Source organism: Ostrinia furnacalis, unplaced genomic scaffold (genome assembly GCF_004193835.3).
Source record: "Ostrinia furnacalis isolate ACB-3 unplaced genomic scaffold, ASM419383v2 OfSCF5051, whole genome shotgun sequence".
Taxonomy (NCBI): domain Eukaryota; kingdom Metazoa; phylum Arthropoda; class Insecta; order Lepidoptera; family Crambidae; genus Ostrinia; species Ostrinia furnacalis.
In genome coordinates, this window is record NW_021135290.1 from 224,964 (window position 1) to 248,636 (window position 23,673).

General features: G+C 36.9%; 2 protein-coding genes across 2 annotated transcripts; both read left to right on the forward strand.

The window, feature by feature from the left end:
* The first annotated feature begins 939 nt into the window (after positions 1–939).
* LOC114360458 (ELAV-like protein 1) lies at positions 940–3,076 on the forward strand. The gene has a single exon (XM_028315175.1). It carries the CDS (start codon positions 1,323–1,325, stop codon positions 2,406–2,408), a length of 1,086 nt encoding a protein of 361 aa, XP_028170976.1. The 5' UTR covers positions 940–1,322; the 3' UTR covers positions 2,409–3,076.
* Positions 3,077–8,249: 5,173 nt separating this feature from the next.
* GCC88 (GRIP and coiled-coil domain containing 88 kDa) lies at positions 8,250–22,007 on the forward strand. Its single transcript, XM_028315180.1, has 12 exons — positions 8,250–8,553; positions 8,826–8,924; positions 9,014–9,123; positions 9,538–9,683; positions 10,915–10,997; positions 11,104–11,276; positions 14,706–14,934; positions 15,799–16,193; positions 16,864–17,067; positions 19,155–19,264; positions 20,567–20,644; positions 20,778–22,007. Exons 1-12 carry the CDS (start codon positions 8,469–8,471, stop codon positions 20,947–20,949), a joined length of 1,884 nt encoding a protein of 627 aa, XP_028170981.1. The 5' UTR covers positions 8,250–8,468; the 3' UTR covers positions 20,950–22,007.
* The last annotated feature ends 1,666 nt before the right edge of the window (positions 22,008–23,673 follow it).

Here is a 23,673-nt window from a genome sequence, read left to right on the forward strand (position 1 = left end):
TATGAATCACTTTATATGAAAAAAAAAAACAAAATCTTTATGTATAATATGCAAATGCGTGTAATTTAAAGGGCATAAATCCTTTATTTAGAATGAAAAAGTTTGTTTATTTTTGGCATTCCTCACCTCTTAACAATAGGTACTTTGTTTAGAGTTTTGGTTTGCCTTAGGCCCAGTTTTTTGATTCTTAGTTAAAATAACTAATTGTTAAATTTTGCTACTAATGGTTAAATATTAACAAAATGTAAACAAATAGTTAAAAATCTACTAAAAGTCAAGCTAACCATTGTTCGAAAAACATTTTTTTCTGATAAATTACCACTTGTCATTTGATATCTGTCAAATTTGACCATTTGTTACTTTATCTACGAATCAAAAAACCGGGCCTTAGTTTTAAACAAATTCTGTTTATTGTAAATAAAGTCTCAATTTAAAAATAAAAAATAAGGTACTTTCATTATTAATAATATCGTATGGTTATACGATCTCTCATAATAATCAGCCTGTTAGATAGTAAGATCATCATCATTATGTATGTACTTACATCGAAGTTTGAAAATAAGTAATTATTATTATTTTAAAAAAAAGATCACACTTCCAAATAGGTACCTAGGCTAAATAAATATTATTCAAATGGTTTAAATGGGTAAGTAATTAATACTTAAGCGAATACTAGTGATCGCCTAGTCAGTTAACGCATGCTCTTCTAATATTTTTTTTCAGCTAAGCGAACACCCTAACGTATTATTTCATTAGTGATTATTTAGTATTCATTTCTAGGGAGATCAATTTTTTCAAATCAAGAAATGAATGAAACTTCGGTTTTTTTATGGTATTTAAAAAAATGCAATAATAAAATGTACCATGTTAGGCCCTAACATGGTACATTTTATTATTGCATTTTTTTAAACAGTTAGGGTAACCACCAGGTTCAATGATGGCAACATTTTAAAAAGAAAGTAAGTAAAGTGAAAGAAATGAATTTACGAGAATAGGTCGCAAGTCGCATAGATTTTTGGTTGATTTCCTTTTCACTTTGCTTTCGTATTCTCCAAGATCTAAGAAACTTACGTTAATTTGTGTTTCTGGTTAAATTTTGATTCAACTTATTATGTGCGGCGGCACCCAGAACAGGAAAGTACAAGAGTGAACAGCATCTTATTGATTTTCTTACCTTGCATATGCTTTCAACCAACGCGAAGTGGTGTTAATAAAGATATCGTAGATTCTATGGTCTAATTCGGATTTATAGTGTTGGATACGATATCTAACACGTTCAGTGACATTTAACCTAATTTGGTGTAAACGTAAAATCAGCGAAAATGATGGCAAATTCACTTGACACAGTAAACGCGAACCAACCCACGCAAAATGGTAGCAAGGTTCAGCCATGTAATAACGAGTCCAAGACTAATCTCATAGTTAATTATTTGCCGCAAACGATGACTCAGGAAGAGATACGGTCACTGTTCTCGAGCGTCGGCGAAGTAGAAAGTTGCAAGCTAATTAGAGACAAAGTGACAGTCTTTCCTGACCACATCCTGAACGGCCAAAGTCTTGGTTACGCCTTCGTTAATTACCACAAGGCGGAGGACGCGGAGAAGGCTGTGAACACTCTGAATGGATTGAGATTGCAGAACAAAATCATCAAAGTCTCGTATGCTCGACCTAGTTCCGACGCAATCAAAGGCGCCAACCTCTACGTATCAGGTCTACCGAAACATATGACTCAGCAAGAGTTGGAGAAGCTCTTTAGCCCCTACGGAACCATCATCAGCTCACGCATTCTACATGAGAACATGAACGTTGGGCACTTACTCCAGGTGGGAAATGAAGACCAAGGAGGCATTCAGGGCCCTTCAAGAGGCGTCGCGTTCATCCGATACGACCAGCGGTGTGAAGCAGAAGCAGCTATACGTGAGTTGAATGGATCTATACCGCCTGGTGGTACCGGCCCAATTACAGTCAAGTGTGCAAACAATCCAAGCAACCAGAACAAGGCATTAGCTCCATTGGCCGCATACCTGGCTCCAGCTTCGGCTCGTCGCTTCGTCGGACCCGCAGGGAAGGCACTGCTTGCTATCAACAAAGGGCTCCAAAGATTTTCTCCCCTGGCTGACCCACTGATCCAAGGTAACGCTCTAGGTGGTTCGGGTTGGTGCATCTTTGTGTACAATATTGGAGCTGACACTGAGGAGAGTATCCTGTGGCAGCTTTTTGGCCCATTCGGTGCCGTCCAGAGTGTTAAAATAATAAGAGATCCTACCACCAACAAATGTAAAGGATATGGGTTCGTCACTATGACTAATTACGATGAAGCGGTAGTCGCGATCCAGTCCTTGAACGGTTACTCACTGAACGGTCAAGTACTGCAGGTCAGCTTCAAAACGAACAAGAGTAAATCTTAAATTAATTCAAAATCTAGTCAATAAATTGTAGCTAATGCAAAAATGTTGATCATTAAGCTGTCATGGTTTGGCATCATTATCAATTAATTAGAACTGAGTAGTGAAATATGACTGATGCAAATCATGACAACAGTTGAACAGTGTTCAATTTAAGCAAGTACAAATAATTTAACGGACATCACAGTAATAATAATGCAGTCACAAACTGTTTAGTACTTTGACCTTAAATCGCTGTCCCCATGACCATGAATTTATAGTTTCAGTATCCCTAAACCCAATGATGTTATGAGTAAACTGACTCTTTTTCAGTAACAACCTATGTATGTTATATTTACTCTTTTATAGAGGCTAGCTAACGTTAATTTAAGAACTACTATGACAATTCACAATGCTTTCAAATAAAGATACTGACAATTTTATACCTATTTAATTTGACTGTTAAGATGATAACATCAGTATTTTTATTTAATGTGTGTAATTTACTGCCTTAAATGCATTGTATTTTTTCTGTAATAGATAGAAAACTATTTTTATTTATAACATCTTAATATCTGATGTTATAATGTATTTTCAGATATCAAGAAATAGTGAATCTAATGTAATACCATTTTTATGTTCACTTCTGATAAAGATTTCTTTCCTATTTTTCTTACATGCTTCTTCATAATCTTTTTTTATTATTAATTAGATACAACATGCATATTTAAATATTATTAAATTATGATAGTGCTAATTTTCAGAATTTTATTTTTCTTGCTTTGTATGTATCTAATTAATCAAAAACTATTTCAAATCTTTATCAGAAGTGCACAATATGCCAACGAGAGTCTAATTGTTCAGGCAATAATATATTTATTAACTTTAGACAGTGCAATATTATACTATTTGCTTAAAGTAAATGTATGAAAAAAAATATATTATTTATTTAAAAGCAAGTGCAATCTTTACGAATGTCTATTTTCTTTTGGAATAGTTGCAATAGAAATTTAAATTATTCACATTATTTATTTTCCCTCATTTTACCAAAGATACCAGATACAAAATAATAAAACATGTATGACTGAATACGACTATTCGCTTGATATTAATAAGTAAAGGATTTTTATATAACTCCATTGCTTCCATAGGTACAAGAATTTTTAAATATTAACTTAGAATTGTGGTCCCGTCAATAGTGTTATTTATAACCATAATAATAATTACAGATATACAATGCACAAAGTCATATGACAAAGATATTTATAATAACGAATAAATATATTAGATCATTATTAGTGGTAATCACTCTTATTTTATTGTAATCTCATTATTCATATTTTATTTCACATTACTGATAATGTAATAATATTGAATAAAAAATATTAATTTGGGCTATGTGAAAAAATCTCAATCGAAATTATGAAGTGGAAGGACCATGACATAAGAACTAATTAGTTATTGATCAACATTTTATTGGACTAAATTTTGTAATTGTGACTTGAATACTTCATGTATCTGATAATATGCGAATATTAGTAGTGTAAAAAAAGTGAAAGTCAACCTGAGAAGCATTTGGAATGAGGTTTAACGTAGAAAATACTTTAAGGTATTATAGGGTATTTGATTGCTTGAGCTCACATTAAATGATAATTTTAAATATAATAGCATCGAAATCTTCTTACATTTTATACTAAAAGCAATCAAGTACCCTTCTCTAATGAGTTTAAAATTTAACTCATTACTGCGTATTCACTGTTACAATTATGTAACATGTTGACAGCTTGACTTTCACCGCATGATATTGTCTCTCTAATTATTAATTTGTATAATCATTATCTATTTATTATTAAATTTAAGTAACTTTTCAATTCATTGTAAACATAATTTATTATAATCATATAGGTATATAGAATTCATTTGATGTTATATTTAATAATATATTAAATATTTAGTGTAAGTTCAAAATTAGTTGGATCAGTAAAATCACCTTACTCAATTATGAACGTTAACCCATCTCATGATTTGTATGTTTATTACAGATATTCTGTAGTTTGTGTAACTACGTTCATAGTTAAATTTATTCATAGTAAATGCATATCATGAAAAGCAAGTAAGAGAGATCCAGAAAAATGATGGGCTTCTATTTGTATGATGCATTTTGAATAAATACCTGTGTTTATGTACTTTCTATGATACTGATAAGGATAAATGATTCAATAATATTAATTATTATTATTATAATTTATTACAAGTACTTAAATATGCGAAACTAGTCAGTTATAATTTTGCGCAAGATTAAAGTTTTAAGTATACTCTTAAGTATTTATAAAACTGTGTTCTCTAATTTAAATGTAGACATTTAGGATTTTGAGTTTAAATTATGTTGGTGTGGTGTTTGGTTAACATAAGTATAATGTACCATTGTATAGTACACAATACATAACAATATACATAATGGTGTGTATCAAAACTAGTCAAGGGTAAATTGTACCTCTGAATATTATAGCTTATGGGTGTTCTGAACTTTTCGTTTGCTTATTCTGTGTTTAGCTAAATACTTGTATGACTAAAAAGTAGGTTGTTTCTAATGTAGTTTGAGGTGTTATGATTACACTTATCTACTGTCTGCTGCTTTATTTAATTCGAAATTATTCAGCTGTTCAAATCTGTGACGTAAATGGTCCAGTTTCGCTGAACAAATAAAAGATAGAAATACGGAACTGTTTTAACAGTAGAAACGAGTTGCATAATTTCGAATTTTATAAGGAAACCCAGTTTCAATAGTCTGTTACATATAGTCGACGTGGCACATAATGCATGCATCCCCTTTCATTCATGTGGGTACACATACACATGGGTACACACCAACTTAATTTTGACTGTTTATTTAGATCCGGTGTTACCCGAGGTTTCATGTCTCCCATGGAAGGTTGGGCTTGGAACTCGGAGTCATGTTCTGTAATTGTCAATGTACCGCTTGTCATCCTTTAAACGCACAGCTTGGATTTGTCTCTATCCATTACAGCAAACGAGAAATTCAGAACATCTTCTAGTAAATAAATTATGTGTTGTGTCGTCCCTGAATTGATATGATCCTCCACCGAAAGCAATGTTTTGAATCCAGTACACACCTGTCCCTTTTATTGTTTTGTTTTGCACTAGTACTTTGTGTTCTAATATGTGGTATTTTGTGTTAGTGTAGATTCTGTTACTTTAAAACTAACATTTTCGATTTTAGTGACTTATTTATCCACATTTAACGATTTGATTTTATTATTATTATTTTTCGTTTGTTTTACTTTGGGCAGGTTTGGGTATTGTAAGGTTTTGGCCTAGGATGTAGGTAGAAATATATAAGACAGAGTACAAATCGCCGATTAATGTAAAGAGGAAATGTTTGGCTTACTTACATTTAATTTTTGGAATAATGTCAACGAATGTAATCTGATGTAGGAAATATTGATAGACATTAAATATTGACATTAGCAATAATATACATAAATAATCTTTTATTTTAATATCCCTCCACGTCTATTCCCCAAAATAATTAGGATATAGGATACATAAAATAATTACTAGGTGTAGAAGGTACCCTAACATAAAATATATAATCGAAACTAACACCCTACCTACCTATATGTAGATACCCTGTACCTACAACAAAATGGTCAAAAAATAAGCAGACAAAATTGTAAGGGTTGATTATTTATTATTACCGATACTGACTCAATGGGACCAAGATTTTTCATACAAATGCCGCATTAGGTAGGTAGGTACACTCGTAACAATAAGATTCCTAGAAGTTATTTTTTATGACTAGTAAAAAACCTAGTGTCATACATAACACTTTATCACAAAAGTAAAAGGTAGAATCCCGATTATCCGGATCAATTAAAACCAGGGGTGTTCCGGATAATAGATTTCAAAGTAAAATCAAACATTAATTAACTTTTTACAATAGAAAGGGTTTTCAATACATCGTTTAGACCATTGGATGAATACATTTCTTTTAACAATGAACTAAGACAAAGTCCAATCCGTGTTACGGTGGCCGCGGCCTCCGTTTTTATCGGTCCAGAGACCCTAAATCAGTAATTAGAAACTGAAGAATGAGTCCGGATAATCGGATATCCGGAAAATCGAGATTCTACTGTAATTAGAAAAAGCAAGTAGGCATTCGTTGAAAGATATCTAATTAAAACCGGCCGGTCGCAAAGCGGGCTCCATTTTGAAACAATTTGATCAAGCAACGCGAGGGATGGATCGACCCTATCACCCTTCAAATGGAGTTCATTGAACCCTTTGTGTGTTTGAACCGCGAGGGCATGGATTTTTTGGCGAAATCGTGTAATAATAATACGTTAGAACGTGTTTCTATTGAACTGAATGTATGGAACAGCTCGATATTGAGCTTTTGTAAACGTCTAATACAGCTTTATTAGGTAAGTACTTAGGTTGTAGGCATTATGTACAGCTACTTACCTAGGTCTACCTAAATAAATTCGTCTAGGCACGTACTTCCCACCTACTTGATTTATTTATACCTACTTAGTTAAAATAAAATGTAAATTAAGTAGTTATTAATAAACACATAATAAATATTTATAGGTAGGTACTTAGATTGTATTGGTAGTTTAGTGTAGGTACCTACACTAAACTACCAATACAATCTAAGTAGGTACCTACAATCTAAACTACCTACACTAAACTACCAATACAATCTAAGTACCTACCTATAAATATTTATTATGTGTTTATTAATAACTACTTAATTTACATTTTATTTTAACTAAGTAGGTATAAATAAATCAAGTAGGTGGGAATTTACCGAAGATAATAGGTAACCTAGAGAAATAGCACCATTTATTCAGTGAAACCACATTTAAATGAGAGGTCTTAGGTAGTTGACTGCCTGTGTATAATTATTGATTTATTAGACAGGAAACAGCTTGTAGGCACACATTGTGTAGGGAGGGACCTAATGTGCCAATGTAATAAATATAGGTACCTACCTACAGCATAATATTTTAATGTACCTACTTATCTTCATTTTTTTAAATGGAGCGGGTATTGAACCAGCGACCCACGGGCCACGGCCACTAAAGTCCTCTAAAAGTACCTAAAACAATAAGGTTAGCTCGATTCGCTTTCGAGTCTTGGAATTCCAGTACAGGATGGTAGGTACAGTACGGTACGGCAGTGTTTGCTTCGCGCTCGTCTTGGCGGGGGCATTGCCGTGCCCGCCGCTAAAGTGCTCGTCTTGGCGGGGGCATTGCCGTGCCCGCCGGTAAAGTATTATTTGCGCGGGAAGAGGAAGGGTCAGAGGATGCGGGCACCGCAGGACCTGGACCGGTCGTCATGGAGATTGGGGGAGGCCTTTGTCCAGCCGTGGACGTCGATTCGATTAAAAAGTGTAATTTGTCTAAGGGGGTTGATCGCCATCGCCATGTGTTAGGGGACGCGGCTCTTCCTAATTATTTCAATAGGTAAGGGTGATTATTTTTTCCTTCTTTTTTTTAATGATATCGATATTTATTAGAATCGATTTCTTCTTAGGTGCTCGATATTTGGTAACATCCCTATGTGCTTATAAATACAGATTAAAAATAAATTTGATAATTAATAATCATAGAATAATTAATGCAATAAATCTAAAAATCTTCCTCTCTCCTAAAATGCAGTGCCCGACAGGGTCCATAATTGTATCCTACCTTACCAATAACACCTTTTGTAAACATTATGGAAGCAATAAACTATTGAGTATTGAGTATTGAGTATTGCACGCAACCCATATCTGTGCACGCAACGCACGTCACGTCACTAATGTACGTAAATGTCATTTTTGATGGATTGGAAAGAAATTGGAAAAACTAACAATTGATCAGCCATCGGGATTTTGATTTAAATTATTGATTTGTTTTTGAATACAACTACAAAGCGCGAATTTTGTGGAAGTTTTGCAAAAAAATTCCTATTTCTTCTTGTAGAATTAACTGAAAATCTTGCCCCGTTTGATCAGCTGTGCTGTAGGCTGTAGCAACATCATTTTGTGTTGTTCAATGATACAGTTTTGATCCAGAAATGGAGTCCCTTTCAAAACAGGAGTTGATATCAACTATAACAAAACAAGCAGATCAGATAAAACGATATGAAACACGACTTAGAGGTATGTACCTACATGCGATTTTGTTCATTATTCGGCAGAACAAAAGATTTGATTTTTACTTAGACTTGTCCATATGTTTCATGTTTATTTTAGTGTAGTTCCTACAATAACTGTATTTTATTGATATTTTTGTGATATTTTCGCATTACATTCCCTTTCCAAACTACTGACCTGGGATCTGATCTGATCATTTTGCTTTTTAGTAGTAGTAGCAGAAACTCAAGATGTTTTCCACAATATTGTCATTGATGTAATATTATCGTACATTGCAGATGTTGTGACAGCTTATAAAGGCCTTGCAAAGGAAAAAGAAGCCTTGGAAATAAGTTTGAAGGCCTTAAATAAATCAGATACTAGTGATAGTGAAGGAGGTAAGAAGTCCAATTTATCCCTAATTCTTATTAGAATATTTACTTATAAGAAATTATGATCGTTAACCTCATTTTATTTTTGCACACAGTTGCAGATGATTCAGTTGCAGCACTCACATTGTCACTATCAACGTTGACTGCTGAAAAGGCTCGCATGGAAGAAGCATTCCAGGCTGATAAGAAAGTTACCAGAGATAAGGTACCATTTCAGAAGTCACATTATATGGATGTTTTCATCTTTAAAGCTTATTCATCATCATCATTTCAGCCATAGGACGTCGACTGCTGAACATAGGCCTCCCCCAATGCTTTCCACGTTAATCGATTGGTAGCGGCCTGCGTCCAGAGCTTCCCTGCTACCTTTACAATGTCGTGTCCACCTTGTAGGTGGATGTCTCAAGCTGCGTTTTCCGGTATGCGGCCTCCATTCCAGAACCTTGCTGCCCCATCGGCTCTCAGTTCTGCGTACTATGTGCCCTGCCCATTGCCACTTCAGCTTGCTCGGCTGGGCAGCGTTCGGGAAACTACGCAACATCTTTTCGTCCAAAATACCTCAGTGCCTGAAGACGAAACTCTAAAGCCTATTAAATTATTTAAATGAAACTTTTTGCAGTATGAAAACGTCATATCGACCATGAGAGAGGAGACAAGAACATTGGTACAGCAACATTTGGCTGAAATTAATAACTTGAAAGCTAAAATTGCTTATGAAATTCAGGAGAGGGAAAAAGAGAGGGCTGATCATTCTGCAATGATGAAGTGAGTATTATTTTCTTGCCTCTCATAGACATTACTTATCTATGTTACTGTAAAAGCTCGAATTGCAGTAAATCCTAAGATATTCCAGTAAAACCTAAGATCTACCAATTCCTAATGGTAAATGTCCCAAAAGGTTTGCGATTCGAACTCTTACCACCATTTCGTTGGTAAATCTTAGGATTTACATTAATGGCACGGTAAATGTTGAAAAACAAAACAAGCATTTTTGACAGGTAACAATCGGTCCTATCTACGCATTACCCGAGCGCAGCCTTTTTATATTGTTTAAATGTACGAACAATTTAAGAACTAAAAAGAAAGACCACGGCATCACTTTTCATTTTAATACAATTAAACAAACCATGATGTCACTGCCTTGTTTTTTTTTTAGCAACGTAAGATCATGTCATATAAAATACTAGTTTTTGCCCGCGGCTTCACCCGCGTGTAATTTTATTTGTCACAGATCGCCATAAATTATAGCCTATAAAATTTGTTATTCTGGGTTAGAAACAATAATACTGTAAAGTTTCATCAAAATCAGTTCAGTAGTTTTTGCTTGAAAGAGTAACAAACATCCACACAAACTTTCGCGTTTATAATATTAGTAGGATGCATGCAGTACAAAATTTCAGTGTCCTAGATATGATATTTACAGGTATGCGCCACTATCAATGCTGGGTTATTATAATTCCGATTTTTATCCGATTCCATGGACTCCTCTGTCTGTCTGTCTGTCTGTTACGCTTTCCCGCTTAAACCTCGCAACCGATTTTGATGAAATTTGGCATAGAGATAGTTTGAGTCCCGGGAAAGAACATAGGATAGTTTTTATCCCGGTTTTTGAAACAGGGACGCGCGCGATAAAGTTTTTCTGTGACAGACAAAATTCCACGCGGGCGAAGCCGCGGGCGGAAAGCTAGTAATATTATAAATGCGAAAGTAACTCTGTCTGTCTGTCTGTCACGCTTTCACGCCTAAACCACTGAAGCGATTTTGATGAACTTTGGCATAGAGATTGGCATAGGTCCCGGGAAAGGACATAGGATAGTTTTTATTAGTTCTGGTTTTTGAAACAGGGACGCGCGCGATAAGGTTTTTCTGTGACAGACAAAATTCCACGTGGAAGAAGCCGCGGGCGGAAAGCTAGTTTTCTATATCTTGTTTTTTCTTACCTCAGCTTAGAACTTAACCTTTACTTGTTTTATCTATAATTTAAATAATTTTACAGAGAACTTCACATTAAACTGAACAGTGAAAGGAAAACCAAAGAAAAATTGGAAGATAAAGTGGTTCACTCTTCAGAAGCCCAAGGTCAGTGAATTGAAATTCTCATGTCTACATTTTTTTTCTACTTCATAAAGCCGCTGTAACTTTAAAAAAAAAAAACATCATCAAGAATTAATTGTTACATTTTCAGCATCCCACGCCGAACTGGAAAAGCGTGTCCGCGACCTAAGTAGCTCATTAGAGGCATCGCAGCGTCGCTTGCAGCGGGCTGAGGCGCGAACGGTGGAGACCCCGGCGTTGCTAGTACGCTTGCAGCAGAAGCTGGCGCTGCTGGAGCAGTCGCACTCCGTCGCCATCAGAGAGGTGGGCACAGTGGGCTAGAGACACGCTAGCAGCGAGCTAGAGGCGCGGTGGAGGCCCCGGCGCTGCTGGAGCAGTCGCACTCCGTCGCCATCAGAGAGGTGGGCACAGTGGGCTAGAGACACGCTAGCAGCGAGCTAGAGGCGCGGTGGAGGCCCCGGCGCTGCTGGAGCAGTCGCACTCCGTCGCCATCAGAGAGGTGGGCACAGTGGGCTAGAGACACGCTAGCAGCGAGCTAGAGGCGCGGTGGAGGCCCCGGCGCTGCTGGAGCAGTCGCACTCCGTCGCCATCAGAGAGGTGGGCACAGTGGGCTAGAGACACGCTAGCAGCGAGCTAGAGGCGCGGTGGAGGCCCCGGCGCTGCTGGAGCAGTCGCACTCCGTCGCCATCAGAGAGGTGGGCACAGTGGGCTAGAGTTAATAAACCCCTACTCTTCCCGCGGGTGTCGTAAGAGGCGACTTAGGGACTACACATCAAACAGAGAACGGGTAGCAGCGCTCTCTGACAAACATCAATCTTTTAAACTGCGATCTCCAACCCGCCTGCCAAGCGTGGGGATTATGGCAAAACCCTCCACTATAGTGGAGGAGGCTCATAGTCCAGTAGTGGACTGTAAAGGGCTGTTGATGATGATGATTTCTAGAGTCTTGCCGGTTGATTTTCGCCAGTTGTTCTTGAATCTTCAGTTTCTTTAGGCAGGGTCGCCATGTGGTATGTTAAGTGAAAGACATGCGTAGGGTTTGAATGTCCAATCTTTAATAATTCGAAAAGTACAAATTTACTTAAAACTAAAATATAGCTAACTCAACACATTGAATGTGACACCATGTTGCAGTCACTAATTAGAATATAAATGTTACAGTACAACTAATAAATCAGTATACTTCACCTCCCCGAAAAGTACATATTACAACACGCTAGTCCGGTCGAGGAGCAGATAGAATTTCGTCCGATGACCCCAAGCTACCCATCCTTATCGCTCACGTGTAATTATATTGCTGTCTGCGGGCGGCCGCAGTGAGTGAGCGCGACAGCCTTTGGCGACCGGACTTTAGCACCAAGCAGCTGGCTAGCTAGCCTAGAACCTTCTAAAGCCTCATCATTTTAGTTCATCGGTACCTTTGGAAGTCGTAATCATATCCCTTTCAGGCCGGATTCCAGATTTTTTTAAATTAACATTTTTGACTACATAACATGTTTTATTATTGTATAAGGTACTCAGAAAAAATAATTTTAAAAATCCCACTCGCCCCCCTCTGCGTGGGGGGACCCAGCACGATCGTGACGCTCAGGCTTAAATTAATTTACTGCACGAAAGTGACGGTGTCAGGTTTTGTAGTTAAAAACCTAAAAAACAATAAAATATTTAGAAACATATATTTTTAATACTCTTAAAAGGAGAAGGAACTTTAAGTAATATATCTGATTTAAATTTCAAATCATTTTAAAATAGCTAAAACGGTAGGTACTAGCAGATTTTTATTACATCTCTTGATGAGGAAAAAATCCTCTCCTGATGTAAAATTGGATGCTACTAAGACGGGTTTGTTATCCATTATCCATACATTTTACAATAACAATGTCATTACTAATGAATATTTGGGATTCTTGCTTGATGTCCTTATTTTTCGTCCTAGGAATTCAGTTTTCATAATCGTGCCAGTCTCATGAAGCCCCATTTCATTAAATTTCTCGAATAAAAGTATGGATGAGAAAAACCTGTCAAAAGATACAGAGCTTACTGCTTGCAATCTACTTGAGAGAGATGAAGAATTGCAGAAGTTCAAAAACCTAGAGATCTTCAAAGTTTATTGTTGCGGCCTGATAAACTTCGAAGTCAATCATCAAACCATCATGGTTAGTAGCGACGAAAGCTCCTGTGAATGTGGCTTTGTTTTTTTAATTGTCAAAAACCATGTGAATATGTCCCAGAGAATGAAATCCATTTGCTCGTCTACGGAATAAAAAAAATGTTGGCTTTCTACTTTGTCTCAAGCATTCCAGACTTGAGTAAGCACTGCATGCCCTTCCTTCTGAAACTCAAGTTTGGTTTTCCTACTGCAGGAGCTTCATCACTGATTACAACATGGAAAGCCACACTAAGACTCAAAAAAGATCTCTGAAAATTTTGTCAGCGACTAAAGCTAATCTCATTCTATTCGTCGCCAATACACGTGAATGCGTGGAGACGGAATACATCCCATGAACAAATTAATTCAAACTACTTTTTAACTTTTTTGCTGGGGTATTCAATACTTTTCCCGTTTTGCGGATAATTATTGGTACAAACAGCTGCATGTTCAAAAAAGATATCGCCAAAAGCCTTCACTGTAGGTCAAAGGAGACTACTACTGCTGACAATAGTTCTGGATAGTAATAATACCTCTGGTTCAATGGCATCTGTATCAAGACCCTTTGGCCAGTCGCATGGCTTTCCGACGACTTTTAGAGAGTTATTGGCACAGTAACTGACAATGGACCTGGTCTTGGAGGTGATTGAGGCTCATCAGTAGGCATCAATGGCAAACCAAGACTTCTAAATTGCCTTCATCATGTTCCATCTCTTCAATTTCGGAATAATTGACATGCCCAATAAGCTGAAGCAACAATTCACCCGTTAATTATGTTCCTAAAAGCCGAAATTTAATTGAAAGCATTAAAATAAAATAGTTCACCGCCATACAAAGTATGTCACCGAATGTTCGGTTTGAGTCGGATCATCACTATCGTGCAAACAAAATTTTGAGAGGTAATATTTCCCACTACAAAATAAATAATGCAAAAAATATTATTTACCGAATTACATTACTAACTAAACAAAATATTAAAAGCAAAATTCTAGTAAAATAGTTGAATTAATCACGAAATAATTAGTACTAACGCTGACCACTCCGCTCAACAAAAGAGGTCGACATCTTTACTTCGATGTCAAAGAACACTGACTGCCTTCTCTCTCGCACCTATGCGTTTAATTCATAAACATACTGTTGCACGATCGTTGGCTAGCGTCTTGGGCCCGAAAAGTTGGTTAGAAAAGGCGCGGGAATTTTTTGAAATAACGTGCACGATCGTGTTAGGTCGTCCTGAAAGGGATATTGTAGGAATTGTAGAACAATCCAGAAATGACTTGTATAAGAACGAACAAGGCTTTTATGACAACAGTGTTGATCTAATGTACCGGTTTCCATTTGGTCTCAAGAACCAAGAAGTATAAGTTTCCATCTAAAAGAATAATGCCCGTTATCACCATCAATCCCTAACTTTTATGTGACCACTATGGTAACATAACAGGAATTTTGTTTTCACTTAAAAATTAGGGATTGATGGCGAAAACGGGCATAAGTGTCCACCTTTGGGTCCTCACATTGCAGGATAAATTCCTTCAGCAAAAATCTTGAAAAACCAAGCACTAACCTAACTTTACCATCTCCAGGAGCAAATAAAAGCAAAACGCGCCGAAGAATCGGCTCGTAAGATCTGCGCCAGACAAGAGGAACGCGTGGCTTTACTCGAGAGCAAGCTTGCCGAGCTATCCGAGACTGTAGGCGTGTATGACCTGAGGCGGAGAAGAGATCAACAGCTGATCCAGCAGTTGAAGGAGTCGTTGAATGGACGGCTGATGGACAAGATTCAAGCTAATGAGTATGGGGATGGAGCGGAAGGTTGGTATTGTGTATTTATTTATTTATTTTTTTTATTTGTTTGTGGCAACCAAACCTCTCTGGGAGGTTTATTTCTGCCAATGTCGAGTGAAAAATATTGACATAGTTATCAATAGAACGTGGGTGTTTCAGTTCTATTGATTTTTCATGAATTCCGTGGAGTTAAGTATGCCCGTAAGCAGGTTTCGAGACGCCACCGGGTCCAAAGCTGGTTGTTCATACCACAACCCACTCGACACTCGATGCGCGCTCAAATTCGAAGTATTTTAATGTTTTTTATAATTTATCACTTCACTGCACTTTAGAACACAAAATAACACCAAATTTGTACACTAAAGTCCATTAAATAATAAATTGAAACCATTAAAACAGATCGACCATGCTTCCCGTTCAACTACCCTCCACGGAATCCGTGTATTTATTTTGTTTTATTTAGAGGCTTTGCTTGAGAGCAAGCTCGCTGAGATATCTGACACTGTGGGTTTATTTTTTTTATACATGACGAGACAGGTATTTGATTTGACCGCAATCGCACCTGGTGTCAAGTGAGATGCAGTCTAAGATGGTACATATCTGCCCTGTAAGTGCCTATTCACTCTCACATAGTATTCAGGAAAGTCGGCAATATAAATATATGTTAACAATATGGTGCTATTTAGTTAGCCTCAGAGTTGAGTCCTCACCTCACCGTCAAACAAAATGCAAAAAACCTATTAAGTGATTGGTCACTGCTCGCTCGAAATTCCTTGTGAGCAAGCTATTGACATTGCATTGTACCTCATGGAAAGTGTTGAAGCTTGTGGATTACTTGCGTATTTGTCTTGCTACCCAATACTATGTTAATGTTTGTTCGTATGCTTTCAGGCGAAACTACACCCAAAAGTGAGACAGACAATGAGAAACTGGCGGACAGCGAATATCTGCAAACACTAATCGACAAAATACACATCCTAAAGAAAGAATTGATCGCTGAAAACGAAAAACTTGGCAGCCCCATCGACATATCCACAGTTTTCAAAGTAGACGGCTATGAGAATGCCCATTCAAAATGCAGAGAAGAATATGAAAAATTGAGGACGGAATTTGAAACATACAAAACTCTAAATTCAAAGCCTGTTTCGAGTGGGGATGACTTGCAGACTGAGATAGAAGATCTGAAGAGCGAGATAGAGGTATTAAAGGAGAAAGTGGAGACTTACAAGATGATGTTGGATGAAGAAAAACAGGACAAAGTTGACACTTTGAAATTGTATGAAGAGGTATGCCAAGTTATTCAAGTTGAATTTTTATTAAGAGTGGTTTAACCTAAAAGTATAATTCTGGGGTTCTGATGCCCGTTTTCACCATTGTTGGGAACCGATTGGTGGACCAACCTCTTTTATATTGTCTATGTTTTTTATACTTTTTTTATTACTTTTGATACCTTTTTGTTTAGTTTGAAGTTGGTGTTTTTTGATAGCCGTTGTGGGCATATTTTGCAGGAATACATCTTCATTTTAACCGAAGGTTTTTCTTATTTCCGCACGCCCGAGCGGCTGTCCGCAACAACCATCAATCCCTAATTTTTAAGTGACCCCTTTGAAAACAATATTTCTGTTATGTGTTACCTATGGTCACTTAAAAATTATCGATTGGTGGTGAAAACGGGCATGAATGTCCAGTTCATGAAGCCATTTTTTTTAAATTTATATGTAACGACTGGGGTCACGATCTAAATAAAAATATCACACTTCATAGTGTAATTTTCATACCAGAAATCAGTTCAATGACTGCTAAACCATAGGGTCCTTAAAACATATTTCAAATAACTTAAATGCTTGCTTCAAGTAATTAATACGTAAAATATCTATACTCCCCACAATATTAAATTCAACCCTTCACAAACTTCAACCTTAAACCAATAACAATACGGGCCATAATATTTACCAGAAACTAAAGAACGAGCAAGACTACCACTCCGAAGTAGCCTCCGACCTGAAATCCCGCATCCAAAGCTTGGAGAAGCAGGTGGCTACGCAGCGCGACCGCTACGCCGCCCTATTGGACGAAACGGACAACTTTATAAGGGCTAGGAACGACCGGTCTAGGAAGGTCAGCGTGGAAGACGGCCATTGGAAGGAAGGAGTTCTTGGGGTAAATATACATAGTTATTTTCAATTATAGTCTGGTCCGGGAGCACGTAGAATTTTGTCCAATGACCCCAAGCTACCCATCCTTATCGCTCGCGCGTAATTATATTGCTGTCGCGACTGTGCGACGGGCGCCCGCAGTGAGTGAGCGAGCGCGACAGCAACATAATTACGCGCGAGCGATAAGGATGGGTAGCTTGGGGTCATTGGACAAAATTCTACGTGCTCACGGACCAGACTATAGTAATACCACAAAATTTATAATAATAGGACGGCAAGCTGAAGTGGTAATAGGCGGGGCACACAGCACGCAGAACTAACCCCGGTAAGATCTAGAATGCCAAGTACAGGCAAGCGCAGCGTAGGACGTCCACCCATAAGTCAAGGTGGACCGACGACCTCACAAAGGTAGCAGGAAGGCTCTGGATGCAGGCCGCTACCAACCGGCCATTGTGGAAATCATTGGGGTGGGGTGGCCTATGTTCAGCAGTGGACGTGCTGACTAAAATGATGATGATTATGATGACACTATAGTCGTTACGGTAAAGTAATCCCGCATCCAAAGCTTGGAGAAGCAAGTGGCTACGCAGCGCGACCGCTACGCCGCCCTATTGGACGAAACGGACAACTTTATTAGGGCTAGGAACGACCGGTCTAGGAAGGTCAGCGTGGAAGACGGCCATTGGAAGGAGGGAGTCCTTGGGGTGAGTATACATACATACAGGCACGGTAATAGTATCATACAGTATTGTAACTTCATATAAACGGACGAAACGCGAGCTTTCCTTCGAAATTCAAATCTCGGTATGCGCTCGACATGCAAAAGTCGGGGGTGTCGCGAGTGTCTGCCACAGTAATAAACGGACGATGTCTTATTTTTTTTAACAGTAAGCGCTCATTTTTTTTATAAAAATAATTACAAGTACGTTTTATACAGGGTGTTAGGTAAATGGGTTTATAAGCCGACACTATCCCATGTTAAAATAATTATGCATTTAAATGGCATGGTGAAATCAGTGATATCATCATTTTATTTTTTATTTTTTATACAAAATAAAATTTATAAAATCAGATTTGTATGAAAATTCAAATTATTAAACTGATGATAAATTTTCGGACTTCACCATACCATTTATGTATATGCACATGTTAACATGGACTAGTGTCGGATTATAAACCCATTTACCTAACACCCTATATAATAATCAAGCATTTTTGTACGCCTCAGTCAAGGCGCATACATTTTACGGTCGTAAATTTATAAGATTTGTTACTAAATCTTAACACAAATATACATTTTTTTAATTAAATGTACTTATCACAAAACAACATGCATTTTTATCCTATTTCATTCACAAAGTATTTTGTTTGTCAAAATAAAATAAAAATTACAATCACAAAACTAGATAGAAATTCTAAGTAGGCAGATGTAATGAAAATAGGGTCTGCAGGTGAGCAGCCCTATCGCATGTTGTCATAAGCGTGACGTGCCGCGCGGCTGTTGACATTTATTTCAAAAATATGGTCGAGTTGGAATACTGTATAGATAGTATTACCGTGATACAGGTTATATTTTGTCATAGCAACACGTGACAAGCGAAGCGTGGGACACCACCCACAAGGTGGACGATCTTATAAAGGTAGCAGGAAGACGTTGGAGGCAGGTTTAGACATAGATTAGTTATAATTAATTTGTTAATCATTGTAGAATTAGCGGTCACTATTTCTATTTTTTTCACTTGTCTAAGCTAAGATGAGTCACGCCAATTGGTGAGCGCCGAAATAGTAGGAACCCTTGTAATCTCGCCAGAGTAGTGAGGGTAAACAAGGTTGGCGCCACTGTAGAGTAGATAGAAGTAGTCAGAGGTCCTGTCTCTCGCCAGTGGCGCCAGTACGGTAGCTTTATTAGGTTATTTTGTATTGCACAAATTACTAATAGCCCCGTTATACCCTCGAATTAAGTTAAATATGCTAGTGTTACGAGTAGGTTCACCACAATATTCCTTACTCCGTTTGGCTATCGTCGCTTCTATAGTATCTAGTTATCTGAATCGAGTTAGTGAATTGATTTATATTTGTTTGTTTTCACAGGACGTGACAGCACCGCCGCATATGCTCCACTATGCGCACGAGTTGGCTCGCAAAGACCTCGACATATCGCAGCTCAGGAAAGAGAAACACATTCTCGAGGGGCAATACAGGTATGGAACCAGATTATTTTGTTATAGTATATTTTATGAACTAACTTCTGACTGCGGTTTTGGCCGTATAAAATTTTATAAAAAAAAACCGACTCCAAAAAACCTACACTCAAAAGTAGAAAAATAATTACTAATTACCTACTTAGTAATTATTAGTAGGTAATTAGTAATTATTTTTCTACTTTTTAGTGTAGGTTTTTTGGAGTCGGTTTTTTTTTTTTATAAAATTTTACTTATTTCTTGCTTTTTAGTTAACTAATTATTACCTTGATGTTACCACTGAAGGTAAGCAGTACATTGAGACCATATTCTTCATGTCTAGTGTAAAATAATATTCCCTACAAAATACAGGTTACCATATAGGAAACCTAAAAAGACCTTAAACCGTCAGCCCACCTTAAAAACATGAAAGAATACAACTGTTGGTCTATTTGTACTTATAATATTTAAAGAATTATCCTACAACTCCTAAGCATTGAGGAGTTGTACCTACCATGACCAGTTTTTCTTCAAATTCGCATGAAACCACCCTTTTGATAATACCTATTCAACAAAAAAATAATCGTTCAAATTGGTTGATAATCGGCGGAGATATTGCGTATAAAAAAGTTCATCCCCAATTTTCCACCCTTGGGGGTGAAATATTTCCTTCAAATTCGCATGAAACCACCCTTTTGATAATACCTATTCAACAAAAAAATAATCGTTCAAATTGGTTTATAATCGGCGGAGATATTGCGTATAAAAAAGTTCATCCCCAATTTTCCACCCTTGGGGGTTGTTTTTTTTTATTATTAAATTTAAATGGGACCACCCTTGAGGTATTACCTATACGCCGAAAAAAGATTTGTTCAAATCGGTTCATAATTGGCGGAGTTGTCGCGTAACAAACATAGAAAAAAAAAACGGGTCGAATTGAGAACCTCCTCCTTTTTTTGAAGTCGGTTGAAAATCTCAAACTGAAAGTCTTTATCATTCTATAATTTATTATTAATACGCTTAAGGGCCGATTTTTCAATCGTCGGATAACTTTTAACTGAAGAATAACTTTGGCACATTGTGAGTTTTAGTATGGGAAATATGTCAAAACGACAAGGTTATTCTTCAGTTAAAAGTTATCCGATGGTTGAAAAATCAGCCCTTAGTAATGAGGCTACGACCTATTTTCACCCGACTGCGCTAGAAGAAGGGTTATGTTTTTTATCTGAGAATTATTTTCACGATAAAACAATACCAAAAATTTGGCGAAAAATATCCTACAAATATTTTTCACATTATTTTATATTCTTGAAAATTTTACAGAGATTGTCAACGAGAGGCTACGATTGAAAAAGAGCGTTTCAAAGAAGTGATCCGAACGCTGAAGGAAGAAATTGACAGGTAGGCTTGATAAGCGCAATAATCTTGTTAACTAATCAAAATGGATGCAACGGTTAAAAATAAAGACTGAAGTCATAGTATTCAATATTAGTACACAGTATTCAATACTAATAAAATGTCTGTTAATTTTCAGACTCCGCCGTATTCAATCGCGAGAGGGCGCCAATCTCGAATACCTCAAGAACGTTGTCATCTCATACCTCATGTCCACAGACTACGAAAGCCGCAAACACATGCTTAACGCCATCGCGGCTGTACTACACTTCACCAGCGCCGAAAAGACCTCTGTCTTGTCTATTCTCTGAGGCAAAGACGTGACGTCGATGATCGCTAACTCCATCCAGCCGATAGTCGACGTTATAGAGGATCCGTTGCTCCAAAACGCCATAGACGAACCCATAGAGGTCGGCGTCTCAGAAATGACGGCTACAGCATCCACGATCATACAAGCGGTCACCCGTGGACAAGATATCCCGTACATCATACATATTATGGCTAGAATGTGGCGTTTACATACTAGCGTTCCACCGGTGCCAGAGTATGATGATTATTATGATTATTATGCCGACGATGCAAGCTACCCTACGTTTGTGAGGGTGAATGATGACTTCTTGTAGGATGGACAATATTTGTAGTGTTATTTGGTGTTTAGTTGGTATACAGCTATCAAGGATTTAAAATGTATTTGAATGTTATGGCAAGACAATAAGGTTTTAAATGAAGGTGGCAACGAAATTGGGTATTTGTCACCACTCTCCAACAAATCTAAAGCACAACGTTTTTAAAAGGCACTTCATTCAAGTCTTAAAAATTTAATTAATTTTAAATTACTTGTAAATTAAGATTTTTGATTGCATTGTAATTGAAAAAAGTAGTTTAATTTTAATAGTTGAATATTGACGTCTCTGGCTAGTATTGCCATACAAAATCTATGGGAGAGTCTCGTTTTGACAGTTTTAGAAAGTACGTCAATAGATTGGTGGTGGCAAATACCCTATTGCTGATGTTTTATTAAATCTATAGGGTGGTGTTGAATCAATTGATGGATTGAATTTGATCCAAGAATATTGATAAAAGTGACTAATCTGAATGGAGCGTTTTGTAATAATAAAATGTTATTTATCTAATGGTGTTGTAGAACATTATAACACTATAAGGCTATTTACTAAATGTTCTATAATATCAAAGTATAACTCGAAGAGGTTATTTCAATTTTCGTTTAACGTAATATAATATACTACATAATATTCGTCTTGCAACCATATCTACAAAAAACTTGATTATAAAATTGTAATCATTATATTCTTACTGTTTTAAATTATAAATTAAAAGTATTCTAGTCTAGTCTACAGAAATAGAAATATTTTTATTTTTGATAAAAGTTTTTGTTACGTTTGGTCTAATTGTTGTTTCGATGTCCTCATAATATTTTAGTCCTTACTTTGAGTCAGTAAATTACTTTTGTATTCATGAATGATACATTCCGAATCAATTATTTATTTATATTGTAAGTGATTATTGGTGTCAAATCTACGTTTAGTAATAAAAAATATGGATATTGATATCAGTATCTTTTATTTGCTAACTCTAGTGCTTTTAAAGTGACTATATTCATTCATTTAATTATTGTTGCTATGGTGAATTCTTTTGTCCAGCGGATGCTACACAGTAATGTAAAATAGAGCTTTCTATGTGTGTGAATTTTTTTACTTTAAATTCAAAATTATAAAGTAAAATAATTAAAGTAATTTTGTTTTTGGAAAAACTAAATCGGGTTAATTGAAAAAATAATCATCATTATCATTATCCGGACCTAAAGATTGAAAACCCGTCATGTGTTATATGATTATAACCATATCGTTAATTCAATACGTATTATACAGGGTGTTGATTTCAATCCTCGCCATATTTAGGGAGTTGATTAAGTAGCTTATTCTGATCACGAATCAGTAATAAAATGACTTCGAAAAAAAAAATTTTAAACGAACTTTAACTTTAGTCAAAGAAAAATACCTATTTACATTAACTACCTACTTTATGTGGCTTCCTTCAGTAGGCTATCCAACGTGCCGCAAGTGCCGCAGTGTAAACGTATTGTAGTATTGCGAGCCACAGTAGGTACAGTTGATGTCGCACGGAAAATATTTGCTAAAAATTCCACTTTCGTTTGCAAATTTTTTTGGCGGAAAATGCGGTTAAGTTTAAGTCATAATAGATCACCTAAATAAATATGGCGAGGATTGAAATCAACACCCAGGTATAGTCGGTTCTAGCCAAGTTATATGGAGTATTTATTTTGTCACGCACACTTGAGAACACCCTATATACTCTCCTGTCGCTTTGATTTAAGGCCCCAGAACTTGGCACCCAATTACATTCCCATTCTTTTACCGACGACCGAACGTCGTTTCCAATTCTAAAGGAGAGCCGCAAAATTTACGGACCATATTTCCATTTTTACGCACCCACAAACTCCGCAGTAAAATATACGCGTATGGTAATGCGAGACGCGCACTTAACCGATCGAAAACGAGTCGTACGCAGGTGGTGTCATCGGTGAATAAACTTTTTACGAGTGCCGTTATCAGTCGATGAAAGTGGGCTGTGTGTTTTCATATTGAGTGTGGTTTGGGGAAGCCAGGAGCTACTGTGTTTTAGGCATTCTGTGTTTACTATGAAGTAGCGTGGTGTAAGTCCGCATCCAAGGACTGACAAGGTTGCAGACTTGGGTTGCAAACCAATAAAGCAGTTCTATAAACTAGATCCTTTTTCAATTTGACAAAGTTACACGATAATAATAGGTACACCCACAATAAAGATATAGATCCTGATAGCCTATTAAGACATACCTAATCTGTCAGATAAACTAAGGCTTGATTTCCTTTTAGGCTGACATCGGTGACCGACGTCAGCGGCGCGCACGATTACACACTAGTTCTATGTAATCATCTGCCGCTGACGACGGCGTTGCAGTGCGGTGCTTCATAGAACATTGTGTTTATTCGTACGCTCGACCGATGTACGCGACC

What these genes read in the sequence shown, in the direction of transcription:
- LOC114360458 (XM_028315175.1), top strand. Translation starts at nt 1,323, where the DNA reads ATGATGGCAAATTCACTTGACACAGTAAACGCGAACCAACCCACGCAA.
- GCC88 (XM_028315180.1), top strand. Translation starts at nt 8,469, where the DNA reads ATGGAGTCCCTTTCAAAACAGGAGTTGATATCAACTATAACAAAACAA. An exon ending in ATATGAAACACGACTTAGAG is followed by an intron (nt 8,554 to 8,825) that starts GTATGTACCTAC and finishes CGTACATTGCAG; the next exon opens with ATGTTGTGACAGCTTATAAA. An exon ending in GGAAGGAAGGAGTTCTTGGG is followed by an intron (nt 17,068 to 19,154) that starts GTAAATATACAT and finishes TTGTTTTCACAG; the next exon opens with GACGTGACAGCACCGCCGCA.